Source organism: Stigmatopora argus, chromosome 8 (genome assembly GCF_051989625.1).
Source record: "Stigmatopora argus isolate UIUO_Sarg chromosome 8, RoL_Sarg_1.0, whole genome shotgun sequence".
Lineage (NCBI taxonomy): Eukaryota > Metazoa > Chordata > Actinopteri > Syngnathiformes > Syngnathidae > Stigmatopora > Stigmatopora argus.
The window spans coordinates 12498244-12513175 of NC_135394.1; the positions used below are offsets into that span (position 1 = coordinate 12498244).

Genomic DNA, 14932 nt, shown 5'->3' on the forward strand with positions numbered 1-14932 from the left:
AGCCAAGATATGTTCACCATAAAAAGAAAAATTACAATCCTAATTTATCATAATAAGAATTTGGTGTTCTTGTTGTAGAAATTCAGTGTAAATGGAAAAATGAAATATTTATGATAATATCACATACATAGGCGAACATGGAGGGTTGAGCAACATAGATTGCAAAACAAATGGTTAAAACATTTTAATTAGCAAGAGATGGACTTTACAAAACAAAATATGAACACATGCCTGTGATAGAGTCTTTCACTTCAAGCAATTTGATGGAAAATAAGACGGTCAGGTCTGGTCTAGAATTTCTTCCCTTTCTGCAATTTATTATGACGCCAAATATTTTCCTTTCGTAGACGCTTCCAGTACTCCAAACTTTCTTCCTCTAGCTCGTGTAGCTTGTAGGGTCCATCCAGGTTCAAATTATATAGCCTGTTTAATAAAAAAAAGATATTTAAACCTCTTATCAAAGAAAACACCAATTCTATATATTTAGTAGGTTCCCTGGGGAAACATTTTATGATAGAACAGGGCACTACAGATTAATCATTTTCACTCTAGTCCTGAATTACTATAGCAATATACAGGATCTCACCACTCTGGATATTCTTCATCAGGTTTGAGTTTGGGATCTTCTCCCTGTTTAAAGATGTTTGCCCCCACAGCATAAGATGTCAGCCTGACTGGATCTTTACACACCTCTGGTCCTTTTAATTCATCTTTAACCATCCCCTTTCCTTTACCTTTGACAACTGGAGATTGAGAATGACATTATTACTGAAAATACGTCGCCATTCAAAGAAAGGATACACATTTATTTAAAAAAGATGTTTACTCACCCACTTTTTTCGCATATCCACACGTTTGTAATTTGTTCAACGCGTCAATTCTACGAAGGATGAGGAGTGACGAATTGTTTGCGAGGTGTCTGATTTGTAATCCGATTCTGAATAAAGTATAACAAGACATTTTTCACAGAAAAAGTAAATTACTGCAAGCAATGTTAGTGCAACATGCTATAATTTGACATTCAGACATGTACTTCCGGCCAGTCTGTAGTATTCGTAACCCCTCCTGCAAATCTACACTGCCCCCTCTTGACGCAAAGAAGAACTGAATATTATTTTCCTTATATGTGATATAAATTAAATTGTCGACATCCAAATTTAAATGTGTAAATATTTATAAACGTAAAAAATAGATAATTTGCGCTTAAGTAGATTGTTAGGACATTGTTGACCTTGCTACTTTCTAAAATAGATGTCCAGGTGGCGCTAGGGAGCTCTAACGCTACTTTTCCATCTCCATTTAAAGCCAAAAAGAAGTTCTATCCGTTGTGTTTATTCCAGAAAATCATGTCGGACTACGAACACGTTCAGAAAAGTACCCTAAAATTTAAGGGCACGGGAAGCATTTCTGCTGGTAAAAAGTAAGTAAAACGCATAAATCAGCTCCAAAATGAGCATATTCACGTATTCTCTTCTCGATGGGTAACATTTTATGGTCTTCATTCACTATCGCTTCAGCGTTAGCATTCGTGCTAACAATAACATTGCATAATTTTCGATGTTTTGCTTGTTGTTTACGTATTTCATCGCTAAAACGCACTAATAACTAAAAATTCCAGTTTTGTGTGGTGTGTCCCTGGCGAAAAATAAAACTAAAAACTTAACCCGAAGCTAAACTATAATTCGGATTTTCGTGGATCCGTTAATGGTGATAGATGTCCAATCTATTTTTACTTGGAAGGGTGGCAGTGATAGATCACTGACAACGCTTTTCGTTAAACCTGGTTTGACGTCAATTACAGTCAATGGCAGCAAATAAATCACAGGTAGCGTCATTGTATTTAAAAACGTGTACAATAAGTGTTTATTATTATTATTTATTTTAGGAAAAAGAAGAAGGACAAGGAAAGCAAGCATCGCATGGAGCAACTGGCGACCAGTCAGAATGACGACGAAGTGAAAGCCAAACGGGCGTACATTGACAAAAGGACGCCGGCGCAAATCGCCTTTGACAAGATGCAAGAAAAACGGGTACGTATCTTTCCGGGCTGGGAAATGGAGTCAACAGAAGAAAGTTTAGGATTAAAATTGTTTTTAAGTTGATATATTTTGCCTTTTTCATGAATTTTTTTTAATCCATATTTATTGATTTTGCGTTATCTTCCAGCAAATGGAGAGGATTTTGAATAAAGCTTCCAAGACCCACAAGCATCGAGTGGAGGTGTGTTGGCTTAATTTATTGGATTTCATTTATTTTTCAAGAAAAATATGTTGCGTACTGTGTTAGGAGGAACTTTTGTTGAATAACTGAATGCTGCGTTTCTTTTTGCAGGATTTCAATCGGCACTTGGACAACCTGACAGAACATTACGATATTCCTAAAGTCAGCTGGACCAAATAAATGGCCAGATATGTTTCGTTTTCATCCGTTAAAGGTTATGTTATGCCCCTCTTAAGTATTTACTAGTAAAGTTGTTTATTATAATGATTTTGTGTATTCGTGTACAAGTCACACTTGTGTCATATACGGTGAGCAATGTGATAGTCTTACTTTGAGGATATAATATCTACTATTTTACATGCAAATTTATCATTATGGGATTCTGAAACTTAAGAAAACTAATAATGGGGAGGTTTTATTCAATTATTCATCACTGATAAATCTGAGGTAGTTTAAAGTAGTGTTTATTTTAAATGAAATTTGACACTGGTATCGTTATGCTTGTGAAAAGAAAATATATTAAGCTTCATATTTACAGGTGAATACACAGCTTTGAATTTGCAATAAAAGTGTGGGCTAAAGTCGTGAGTTATGCAAAGTTACGTCAAGCTTTGTAAAAAGATTTCCGCATTAGGATGTAGATTTTTCTGTCCAAGTGAACGAATACATGCTTAAGCGTTGTCATGTGAGTGGAATTTTCTGTCTGTCAATGTAAAACAAAAATATAATCTGTAAAAAAAAATCTTTTTCAATTGGAATATAATTACTTTTATGGAAAAGGAACACATTTAGGAAAGGAAATCTGGCATGAGAAAAATGTTACCGGCAACTTTACTGTTGAGTAAATAGTGTATTCTGTTGAAGAAAAACTACCAAAACGTCCTTCAGTCGTGCGGTTTAATAAGACAAATTTACTAAAGCCAAACCGTTGGTAAACAATTAGGACGGCACATGATGTCAAATCCAGAGCAACGTTCCATCTGTCCTCTGTCCCGACAGTCAATCAATTTTCATAACCCCATGATCGATTGAGATGTCTTTGCCGAACTTTGACCCGTTTTACTTGGGTCCCAGCATTTCAGCGGGCTTGACCCACTGGTCGAACTGCTCCTCGGTGAGGTACCCCAACTCTACGGCCACCGCCTTGAGCGTGGAACCCTTCTTGTGCGCCGTCTTGGCGATGGCGGCCGCCTTGTCGTAGCCGATGTGCGGGTTGAGCGCCGTCACCAGCATGAGCGACTCGTTCATCAGCTTGTCGATGCGCTCCCTGTTAGCCCGGATGCCCGCCACGCAGTTAACGGCGAAGGACACGCTTGCGTCGCCCAGAAGGCGCGCCGAGCTCAGCACATTCTTGGCTATCATGGGCTTGAAGACGTTGAGCTCAAAATGGCCGTTACTGCCGCCCACGCTCACCGCCACGTGGTTGCCCATCACCTGGGCGGCCACCATGGTCAAGGCCTCGCACTGCGTGGGGTTGACCTTCCCGGGCATGATGCTGCTGCCCGGCTCGTTCTCGGGCAGGATGAGCTCGCCCAGGCCGGAGCGTGGGCCCGAGCCCAGGAAGCGCACGTCGTTGGCAATCTTCATGGTGCTCACCGCCACCGTGTTGAGGGTGCCGCTCAGCTGCACCAGGGCGTCGTGCGCTGCCAATGCCTCGAACTTGTTGGCCGCCGTCACGAAGGGCAGCCCGGTCAGGGCGGACACGGCCGCCGCCACTTTTTCGGCGAAGCCCACGCGCGTGTTGAGACCCGTGCCGACGGCCGTGCCCCCGGCGGCAAGCTCGTACACCCGCGGCAGGGCCTCCTTGACTCGCTCGATGCTGTACTTGACCTGCTGCACGTAGCCGCTGAACTCCTGGCCGAGGGAGAGCGGCACGGCATCCTGCGTGTGCGTTCGGCCGATTTTAATGATGTCCTTGAACTCCTCTGCCTGGTTTCAAAAAACAAATACAAGCGCAATAGTAGCGGCGGAATGACCAGGGGTATAAAATCACCTGTTTATTTTTAACATTGTTGCGATATATCCTGATTAACTGTGCGCTATGGTTCAAATTTTGTTCAAAGGTTAGACTAGTGGTATCAAGCTTGCGGCCCTCGGGCCAGAATTGGCCTGCTATGGGGTCCGATCCGGATCGTGGGTTGTTCTGTATTCCAGTCTTACTGTACCAACATAATTAATTTCAACACGGGTGCCTCAAAATTGATTGGACGTCTAGCGCCGTCAATGATATCAATTTAAGTTTTTGAGCCAAAAATAAACTGGTCTGGCCCAGATGAGATCCAGAACTGAGTTAGATACCCCTACTTTAGATCGAATGACTACGACAGATACACACATTTAACAAAGTAAGTCACTTGTAATCCGATTTCTCCCATATTTTGAGACCGGTAAAAATAATGCAAAATATAATGTCACCAGTTAATGATGAATCCCTTTGTTTCTATTAAAGTTAAAAAATGCTTAAATTACAATATTGCACGATGAACTGTTACTGACATTAGTTTCTAAACAAATATCGACATGTTTGCCTCGAAAAATGTATATTTGAGAGAAACGTAGTGCCTTGATATGACTGTTTGATTGGCAGGTGCTTCGATATACGAGTGTTTTGTTGAGGTTTCCAGCTCGCATCTCAAAAGAGGACAACTTGCCTTGCTTGCCAGCGCGTCGTGCAAAGTCTGCAGACCCGGCAGAAGAACCCGGTGGACCTCCATGGCGGCGGCGATATGCATGGCTGTGGGGAAAGTGTCGTTGGAGCTTTGGCTTTTGTTGACGTGGTCGTTGGGGTGGACCGGATCCTTGGAGCCCAGTTGTCCACCGAGAAGCTCGATGGCTCGGTTGCTGATCACCTCGTTGACGTTCATGTTGGTTTGAGTTCCCGAGCCGGTCTGCCACACCACCAGAGGGAAATGCTCGTCCAGCTTCCCGGCCGCCACCTCCTCCGCCGCTTGACAGATGGCGTTGGCGATCTTTGGCTCCAGACCGTACTCCTGATTCACCTCGGCCGCCGCTTTCTTCAGGATTCCGAAGGCGTGGATGAGCGGCAGCGGCATTCGCTCCGACGGCCCACCGATCTTGAAGTTCATGGTGGATCTGACGGTCTGGGCGCCGTAGTACTTGTCGGCCGGGACCTTGAGCTCGCCAAACGTGTCCCGCTCGATCCGGAAGTCAGAGCTGGCCATTCTGCGAGGGTTTAGAAGTTTGCAGTCGGCTTGGACGATCGGTAAAGTGCGTAAGTTGCACTTAAGTTGCTGGACGCGTAGAAAAGGGCGAAGCATGGTTGGACAGACAGTAGAGGTGAAGAAGAGGAGGTCACGATGCTGTCAAACGCATCGAGAGTTGTCATTGGGCGAAAGGAAATGGGAGAAGGCGACAGCCAATGGAGAGTCAGTGGTGGTCTCTTTTCCGGCTTCTGCGGCCAATCGCAGGTTGAGCTGGGCAGCAGAGGAAATATCGGAACGACTAGATCCGCTTTAACGCGGAAACGAAACATCATGTAAAGAAAAACGTCACTGGGAATCCAAGTTAGGGTTTTTATGGAATAATATTTTTTGATCTGATCCACAAACAAGAATAAAGGCAATTGTACTTATTTAGGATGGAAATTTGCTTTAACGTGGAAACACCATGTAACTAGTTATTATGTTGACTACTTATTTATTGATTATTAATTAATTTATTATTTCTTTTATTATGCATTGATTATTTGTCTGTTCTTTTGTTAGTTGTTATTGGTGCACTTTCCTACCTATTTATGCTGTAACTTCTTATTATGATGACTATTTATTTATGTACTTATTTTTATTATTATTTATTACTTATTTATCGAGTATGTATTGTCTCTGTATGTTCTTGTTATTTGTGCACTTGGTGGTAAATGTCTAAATCTCATATGACTAATAGACTTTATTTCATGAAAATATTGAAACCATTCACATCTGAGACGACACGTCAAACACAAATTTCACTCGCAGCAACTGGCCAAATAAAACATAAATAAAATAAAATAAATAAAATAAATAAAATAAATAAAATAAATAAAATAAATAAAATAAATAAAATAAATAAAATAAATAAAATAAATAAAATAAATAAAATAAATAAAATAAATAAAATAAATAAAATAAATAAAATAAATAAAATAAATAATAAATAAAATAAATAAAATAAATAAAATAAATAAAATAAATAAAATAAATAAAATAAATAAAATAAATAAAATAAATAAAATAAATAAAATAAATAAAATAAATAAAATAAATAAAATAAATAAAATAAATAAAATAAATAAAATAAATAAAATAAATAAAATAAATAAAATAAATAAAATAAATAAAATAAATAAAATAAATAAAATAAATAAAATAAATAAAATAAATAAAATAAATAAAATAAATAAAATAAATAAAATAAAATTAAATAAATAAAATAAATAAAATAAATAAATAAATAAATAAAATAAATAAATAAAATAAATAAAATAAATAAATAAAATAAATAAAATAAATAAAATAAATAAAATAAATAAATAAAATAAATAAAATAAATAAAATAAATAAAATAAATAAATAAAATAAATAAAATAAATAAAATAAAATAATAATAATAAAAATTTAAAAATTTAAGTGGAACATGACACAAAACACATAACTTCACACCTTCCTCACACAGTCGAGGACACTGTATGCGTTGCCGCGGCACACTGCAAGAGAAATGCGCTGTAACAGCCATTGACACTCGCGTGGCTCGTTTGAATAAATCTCATTATATCTCATATATTTTATCCAGCTTGCCTTGCTAATTTGTTCTTCCAAAATATATATATTTTTGAATCATTCAAAATTCGTCTATTCCCTATTCATTCATTCTCCGTACCAACTATTATGATGCGCAAAAGGAAGACAATACATTGCAGGGATTAGGACTATTAGTTTAAAAAGGGAACATGCTCCCAAATGTCCATTTTTTCTTGTGCATTTACTTTCTTAACAGGAAGTCTTTTATTCCCAAGGCGTGATAAGTGTCCCGAGCGGAAGTCGTTGCAGTTACCTCTGCTTGTATGTTCTCGCGGTAACGATTAGCTTCGTACACTATTAGCTTCCATTAGCTAACGCCGTCGTTTTCAGCTTTTCGTGTTGACCTGGCCACCGCGAACCGGGAGAGACGCACCGAAGGCGCAGCGGCTTTTACCCAGACTTTTGTTGCCAGGCCGCCGAGGGGAGCGGGACCATGCCGCACAACTTCCAGCCCGGAGACCTGGTCTTTGCTAAAATGAAAGGCTACCCCCATTGGCCGGCCAGGGTAAGCTAATAGCGGCGGCAGGAGGAGGAGGAGAAGGAGGCGGGGGAGAAGTGGAAGCTAAGGCATCCTTGCAAACCAACCCTACGACACGTACAATATTGCCATTATCGAGCTTTGCTCTCCTAATTTGCTTTCTTATGGGCATGCACGACGGTGAAAAGAGGGTTTTGCACGCGGCAATATTGGCTTCGTCTTCATGCATCATGAACGAAGCTATCACGGTTACTTCTCCATCCTGGAGTGACGTTCGAACGTATCTTACACTAACAACCTAAGTTTTGCTCCAACATCACGTCACCGTAACATTCCTGGTGGATAACTAACCGAGGGTCTTGTCAGTACCATGTAGTCCAGATTGGAAGGTTTAATAACAAATATTGTCTGCTGTGTTGTTTAGATTGAAGATGTGGCAGAAGGTGCAGTGAAGCCTCCACCTAATAAAATTCCAATCTTCTTCTTTGGGACTCACGAAACGTAAGTAAATTTCTGTTTTTAATTTAATTCCTAAACTTTTGGCATACTAGTGTCTTTGTAAACAAAGGCAACATGAGAGAAAAGTGCTTACCACTCAAAAAAAAAGATAGTTGTAGAACAAAGTTTATGCATAACACATTTTATAACAGTGTACAGACTTGAATTTTAGTGAACTTTAAGGTATTAAATAGCAATAGTCTCTTTCAGGGAAATATTTTACAAGCATGGTACGGGTTTTACTCCTGCCCAACTGAGAGCAATTGAAATATTAATAATTTAACACGAGTTTGTGTGTGCAAATTGAAACAATTGCATTTTGATGAAAGCAACGTATTGTTGATTATTCTATCAAATAGGGAAACAAGAGCAGAATCAAAAGTGAAACTTTCCATGTATTCCTCACAATATTGTCTGTGTAAACGTCAGAGTGATCAGAATTTGCCAGTGGATGAGTTGATAATAAAATAAAATATAAGTTTATCAGAATCTGATTGGAAAATTGCAACAAAATGTGACTAGCATTTCATAAATGCTTTCACACACAAAAAAAATATCAACCATGCTTTGACAAGTTCCTTTCTTTCAATTTTAATTGTTGTGTAGTGCATTTTTGGCTGCCAAGGACCTTTTTGCCTATGAAAAGTACAGCGACCGCTACGGAAAGCCCAACAAAAGGAAAGGCTTCAATGAAGGCTTATGGGAAATCCAGAACAATCCACATGCCTCCTACAATGCTCCGCCAGTGGTAAGTACCCCCATCTCACCTACCCCCCCAGACAGTATATTAAGCAAACTGCAGAAAATACGTGTAATTGCCCATCATAATACAAAGTGTACCTAACCTTAATTTCCAAGCCCTTTATAATATCAAACTTAGCATATCCTGCTAATAGGTAACTGTACTTACATCTTAGGTTTTTACTTTTTTTTTTGTCCACAGCCCGCCAGCTCGTCCGAAAGCGAGGCCGACAATGCCAGTGGAGGAAGTGATGAAGATGAAGAAGCTCCCGTGCCTAGGAAAGCAGAGTCAGCAAGCGAAGTTGACTCCGATTCGGCCAGTGAAGACAGAGGAAAAGGAGGCGGGGCAAAGAGGAAGCCGCCAGTTTCTAAGGTACTCCTGCAGAGTCGTACTTGAACACGGTTGCTTCGTGCGTCTCAACACTTTTGGGGTCTGCGTTGTCTCTCAGCGTCCGCCGCCCTCGAAAAAGACTCGCCACTCGTCCAGCGACAGAGATGAGGAAAGCGCATCCCCGTCAGAGTCGGAGGCCACTCCTTCGGACTCAGATTCTGGCAAAGACAGCGATCAAGTATTTGAACATTAGCAGGCACAAATCTAAAAAAAGAAACATTTTCATGTTTCATATGTGTTATAGGATTTTACTCCCGAGAAGAAAGGAGTTGGTCGAGGCGGAAAGAAAATTGCAACAACAGGCAGAGGGAAAAAGAAGGTTTCGCTTATTTTTTTTCTTCCCCTCGCTGTTTGATTAAATATATTTGAAAAAGAACCAAATTTATATTAAAATTTTACTAAACCGAGGTACATTTTGTTTTTTTCTACTTATCCGCTACAGAAAGAGTCATCTAACTCGGGTTCAAACTCAGAATCCGGCTCCGGGAAAAAAGCCGCAGACAGCGACTCTGAGGAGGAAAAGCCGCGTCCAGCCGTGTCCGGTTCTGAATCGCAGTCTGGATCAAAGTCTGAGTCTGAATCAGACCCGTCTCCCCGCAAGGCTCCCCCGGCGCGCAAAAAAGCTGCGAGCAAGTTGAAAATATTGATTCTTGTCAATTTTTGAAGGAAATTGATTTTCTAAGCAATCATTTCAAATATTGTGCTCCACAGACAAACCCGCGGCGAAACCTCGCGGAAGGAAAACCGTAGCTCCGCCTCCAAAACGAGCACCATCATCGTCATCGGACAGTGACAGGTAAGGCATTTTAACACCCAACTATTTTTACAGATGTTACTCTTGTTGGTTTCAAAAAGCTGTAACTTGAATTTTTGTGTGCGGTCGATTGGTCGCCGGTCTTTTGGTCGCCGTCTTTTGGTCGCCCCGACCGCAATAACGGGTGACCAAAAGACCGGCGACCCAAAGACCGACAACCAAAAGACCGGCGACAAAACAAGGTAAAACAACACCGTCTTCGCGTCAATCAAAGCCAATAATGGCCATGAGCAGTTTCGCTGAGCCGACATGTGAGTGTATGAGTTTGTATGTACTTGAGTTGTTCCCTTAGGAAGGGACGTCAGTCAGGGTCTTAACAAGTTCTCCAACAAAACACAATAAAAGTCTGGGAAATTTGGAGCTTTTCTTTAGCCTAATAATTACTAGGGCATTAAGTATGACTAAATCCGGGGTAGGGAACCTATGGCTCGGGAGCCACATGTGGCTCTTTTGATGGGTGCATATGGCTCTGAGCTAAAATATGGAAACCGGTGGTGAGAGAAAAGAGTCCCGAACGCACCAATAGGAACGTCACGTCGGCACTGTGGCATTGATTTTTTTTCATTAGTCTTCTGCATTCATTCTCTCATTGATACTCATTGAACTCATTGAAATTCATTGATTAGCAACAACTTAACAATGTTGTCAAATAATTAAGAGACTTTTTGTACTTTAAAAGTTGTAAAATGACTAAAAAAAATCGCACATTTTCATGTGTTTTGACTTTTAAATTGTGATTATGGCTCTCAAGGAATAATATTTGAAAATAGGAATTGTTTATGGCTCTCTCTTTCAAAAAGGTTCCCGACCCCTGGACTAAATAGTAATTCGCAGTTTGTATTTAGGGAATTTGAGCAACGATTTAAATGGTAATTATCAATAACCATCCGGACGACCAAAAGATCGTCGACCAAAAGACCGGCGACCAATCGAGCGTGTTCCGAATTTTTGTCAGTCATTATATTGAACCCTCCATTATTTTACGCAAACTAAGCAAGAGCAATCCCTGTGTCTCGGCAGTGACAGCGAACCCGACCGCATCAGTGAGTGGAAGAAACGAGACGAGGAACGACGGAGAGAGCTGGAGGAGCGGCGGAAAAAGGAGGAGGCAGAGGAGCTTCGGCGGCTACGGGAGCGAGAAAAGGAGGAAGATGAAAAGCGGAAAAGGGAGAAGGAGTTGAAAAAGAACAGCGAGAGCAGTAGTTCGGATGAAGGCGTCGACGAGCACCCGCTGAAGAGGTCCAAGAAGCCCCCTCCTCCCCCGATCCCAGCGCCATCTGACTCTGACTCACCCACCGAGGTAGCTTATTCTTTGAGAACACTCATTTTCACGTTGAAATTAAACAAAAAAGTCTAAAAGAGCGAAGCTAAAAGTACATTTTTAAGTCACGTTTCATCAAGAGCTAGTCACTTTTCTTCATATATTGAGTTGTTCAAATTTGTGAAGGTGAAAAAAGTCAAGAAGTCAGACAACCAAAACAAAAATCGACTAAATAAGGCAAAGGAGAGAAAGTACACGGAGCTCAAAGAGAGGAAAGCCAAACGGTCCGAAGAAAGATCCAGATCCAGGTGAGCTCACATGTGACATCACATGCATGCTGCTAATAATACACCACGAATCTTTTTTTTTTTAAATTTAGGTCTAAGCGTGAAAAACAGAAACACAAACCCGAGAGGCATCCACAAAAAAGAGTAGAAAAGAAAAAAGGTAAAGATGTTTCATTTTGAGTTCCAAAGTGGGACATAAATAGTTCCGGATGTTTCATGGATCTGTAGTTGTCCTAAGAAATTGTAAAAAAAATATATACTAATGTCTACTGTTATTCTACGTCAGAACCGTCGCCAGAAGAAAAACTTCAGAAACTTCACACAGACATCAAGTTTGCCCTCAAAGTGGACAACCCTGTAAGTGGCTTCCTTGTAATGCCTTTCGATACAGTGGTGTTGGGTTATGAATGAGAAAAAAATCAATCTTGCACCCAGTGGAACTTTTAATATCACGTATGATTCAGGACATTGAGCGCTGTCTACAAGCCTTGGCAGAACTGGAAGCGATACCTGTCACCAGCCAGATCCTTCACAAGAATGCCGACGTCATTGCTACACTTAAAAAGGTGCACCATCGCCTACTTTACCCCTATTTACACTACTTATACTAACTTTGCAGAACAAGGAATATGTCTCACGACTGCTAATAATTTATAAATACACCCACGAGGTACTCGGTCGTTTGGTCGCCAGTCTTTTGGTCGCCCGGAAGGTTATTGATAATTACCATTTAAATCGTTGCTCAAATTCCCTAAATACAAACTGCGAATTTTTACTTAGTCATACTTAATGCCCTATTAATTATTAGGCTAAAGAAAAGCTAAAAAAATTTCCCGTACTTTTATTGTGTTTTGTTGGAGAACTTGTTAAGACCCTGACTGACGTATCTTCTTAAAGGGACAACGCATGTACATACAAACTCTTATACACTCACACGTCCACTCAGTAAAACTGCTCATGGCCATTGTTGGCTTTTATTGATGCGTAGACCGTGTTGTTTTACCTTGTTTTGTCGCCGGTCTTTTGGTCGCCCGTTGTTTGTGTCCGGGCGACTAAAAGACCGGCGACCAAACGACCTCACACGGTTTATTCATGTAGAAGAAGATACTAAAATTCCACCGTTTCCTAAGTTAATGTCCACTTGTCGGGTTTTGAACCCTTAGCTAATGGAGAGGCACTGTTTAGGTGACTACCGCCATCTGGTGTTAAACCTGAGAGGTGCAACAAAATGTAGGCTCACTCAAGCTTTTTGTGCAGGCCATTTTGAATGACGTTTTCATCATTTGCTGCAGGCTAATAAAAACTAGGGAGCGAACTCCAGCTTTGGAATACTTATTTGCCTCTAGGGTCCATCATAAACTGCAGTGTGTGTATTTGTGTTTATGTGCCATTTTGCAGATTCGGCGGTATAAAGCCAGCTCAGCCGTCATGGAGAAAGCCAGTGACGTGTACAATAAGTTAAAACTTCGCTTTGTGGGAAAAGCAGAAACGACAGCTAAACCCAAAACTGACAAAGAAGAGGAAGACAATGAGAAGGAGACACAAGACACAGGTTGAAGAAACACAAATTGCAATCACATTCACACCGAGTGTATCTGACGATAAAACTTTATGTCCTATCTAGACTCAAATGCTGTAAACGGAGAGTCACAAGAGAAAAAAGACGAAGACGGAGATGAAAAAACAGCCGAAGCTGACAGAAACGATCAGGTTGATTCAAGTCCAATCAGGTGAAATTTTGCAGGACAAATTTGAGTCAATTATACAAAAACAAAACTTGAGCAACATACTAATGACTAATATACTAATGATTTTCTTTTTTGAACAGGCGAAGCCCAGACAGCCCAGAACAGACTGGCGATTACACTCAAACAAACAACATCTCTGCAGAGATGGAGGCATCCCCTATTGAAAGTTAAAATAAAAAAAATAATAAAAAGGACCCACCTCCTACCCTGTAAACTACTGCAGTGGACCAAGAACCTGAAAATGGAGGACAAAAAGGAGACAACGACACTGCAGCACAATCACCACCACATGCTATATATCAGTGTCATTGCTCCGGACATTTACAACTATTCATACTATTGCTATTTCTTGTTTCGTTTTTTGGGGTCACTTTTTCAACCCGGAAAGGAAATATTGTGATTGATAGAGCTCAAGCTGAATACACGCCACATCCTTAAGTTTCAGAAATGTCTTCTCTCACATGACTCAGCCCTTTTTTCCCCCTGCAATACCGTACTCAAATAGGATTAATACATGCACTTGTGAACTCAATTTGTGCAGATGAAGGTATGAATTTTGAATCTTGATGAACCTTTCACTTCAATGCCTGGGTTCATTTTGGCGTCCTTTTTTTAATTAATATATATAGATGCTACAAAACATCACAAAGCACCCGTTTGTATTAGACATTTGACTTTGGTGAACTTGTCTTAAGTTTTTGTGTCATTTTTTAATGTGTCAGGCAATGAAATGAGGTAACAGGTTCACTGACTTTTTATAGCCTTGTTTTCACATATTTGCTTTAAAAAATCTGTGGCATTACACACATGCGCATTGTCTTTGCTGTCATGTCTGTTTATGATAACCTGCGTGTTGATATAATTGCCATCCAAAAATTGTGGCCATCTTATGTAGCTGCAGACTATAAAATGAAATTCCTCAATAAACAGTACAAATGGCAGGTGGTCTATGCAAATATTTATTCTTAGTTTTAGTTGAGTCTTTAATATTAAGACTACATGGTTTTTATCTCACATTCGTTGCTTTAGAAGAGTCCCATTGGTTCATCAATAATATGCTGTACCAATCATGTATATTTTTAAATGACGGTAATTAGTTATGAAATTCCAAATATAACAAAACAATAACGTATGTAAATACATATACTGTGTGTAGTAAATTATCTTATTGTAAACATTCAAAATTATGGGAAATTTGAAAAATATAAAAACAATAAAAGAAGGGGAAAAATGTAAGTGTAGAACAAGTTTAAAATGTTATTTGTCTTCTAAAATAAAATCCAATAAAGCAATGTGCACATTTTATTTGGATTTACAGGTTAATAGGCCAGTTGTAAACTTATATACTACGACTAATAAAGGCTGCTTTAATTATTTATAAAGGATTATACATGTACTCGTTTATTTCATGATTATTTATAATCTTATTAATGAAAATAAAAATCAAATGTTTAGTTCTGTTTGTTAACGCTTCATATTATGAAATATTTTACTATATTTAAAATATTTTTATTTGAGCTTTACATTAAAAAATGGTTAATCCATTTAATTTATCTGGTTAAAATTATATAAATGTGTCTTCAAAAACAAGTTTGGTGTTGCTTTTTTTATTTTTCTTAACATTTTTGTTTGACGTGTGTAAAATGCGTAAAATAAATGTACTCAAATAATAGTAATAATAACTTGGTCGTGGACCTT

At 39.3% G+C, this 14932-nt stretch overlaps 4 protein-coding genes across 4 annotated transcripts; 2 read left to right on the plus strand and 2 right to left on the minus strand.

The window, feature by feature from the left end:
• Nucleotides 1-169: 169 nt before the first annotated feature.
• On the minus strand, nt 170-1062 carry mrpl54 (mitochondrial ribosomal protein L54). Its single transcript, XM_077607354.1, has 3 exons — nt 831-1062; nt 587-743; nt 170-423 (listed from the first exon to the last, which is right to left on the minus strand). Exons 1-3 carry the CDS (start codon nt 958-960, stop codon nt 291-293), a joined length of 420 nt encoding a protein of 139 aa, XP_077463480.1. The 5' UTR covers nt 961-1062; the 3' UTR covers nt 170-290.
• A 212-nt stretch (nt 1063-1274) lies between these two features.
• On the plus strand, nt 1275-2904 carry fam32a (family with sequence similarity 32 member A). Its single transcript, XM_077607498.1, has 4 exons — nt 1275-1420; nt 1886-2030; nt 2167-2220; nt 2332-2904. Exons 1-4 carry the CDS (start codon nt 1347-1349, stop codon nt 2398-2400), a joined length of 342 nt encoding a protein of 113 aa, XP_077463624.1. The 5' UTR covers nt 1275-1346; the 3' UTR covers nt 2401-2904.
• A 196-nt stretch (nt 2905-3100) lies between these two features.
• Nucleotides 3101-5626, minus strand: fh (fumarate hydratase). Its single transcript, XM_077607497.1, has 2 exons — nt 4868-5626; nt 3101-4145 (listed from the first exon to the last, which is right to left on the minus strand). The coding sequence occupies exons 1-2, from the start codon at nt 5496-5498 to the stop codon at nt 3280-3282; spliced, it is 1497 nt and encodes a 498-aa protein (XP_077463623.1). The 5' UTR covers nt 5499-5626; the 3' UTR covers nt 3101-3279.
• A 1619-nt stretch (nt 5627-7245) lies between these two features.
• hdgfl2 (HDGF like 2) lies at nt 7246-14175 on the plus strand. The gene is made up of 16 exons (XM_077608014.1): nt 7246-7521; nt 7919-7995; nt 8599-8740; nt 8936-9106; nt 9183-9302; nt 9369-9443; nt 9567-9753; nt 9836-9920; nt 10959-11238; nt 11386-11507; nt 11579-11646; nt 11773-11843; nt 11951-12052; nt 12885-13038; nt 13111-13216; nt 13315-14175. Exons 1-16 carry the CDS (start codon nt 7450-7452, stop codon nt 13403-13405), a joined length of 1923 nt encoding a protein of 640 aa, XP_077464140.1. The 5' UTR covers nt 7246-7449; the 3' UTR covers nt 13406-14175.
• Nucleotides 14176-14932: the final 757 nt, after the last annotated feature.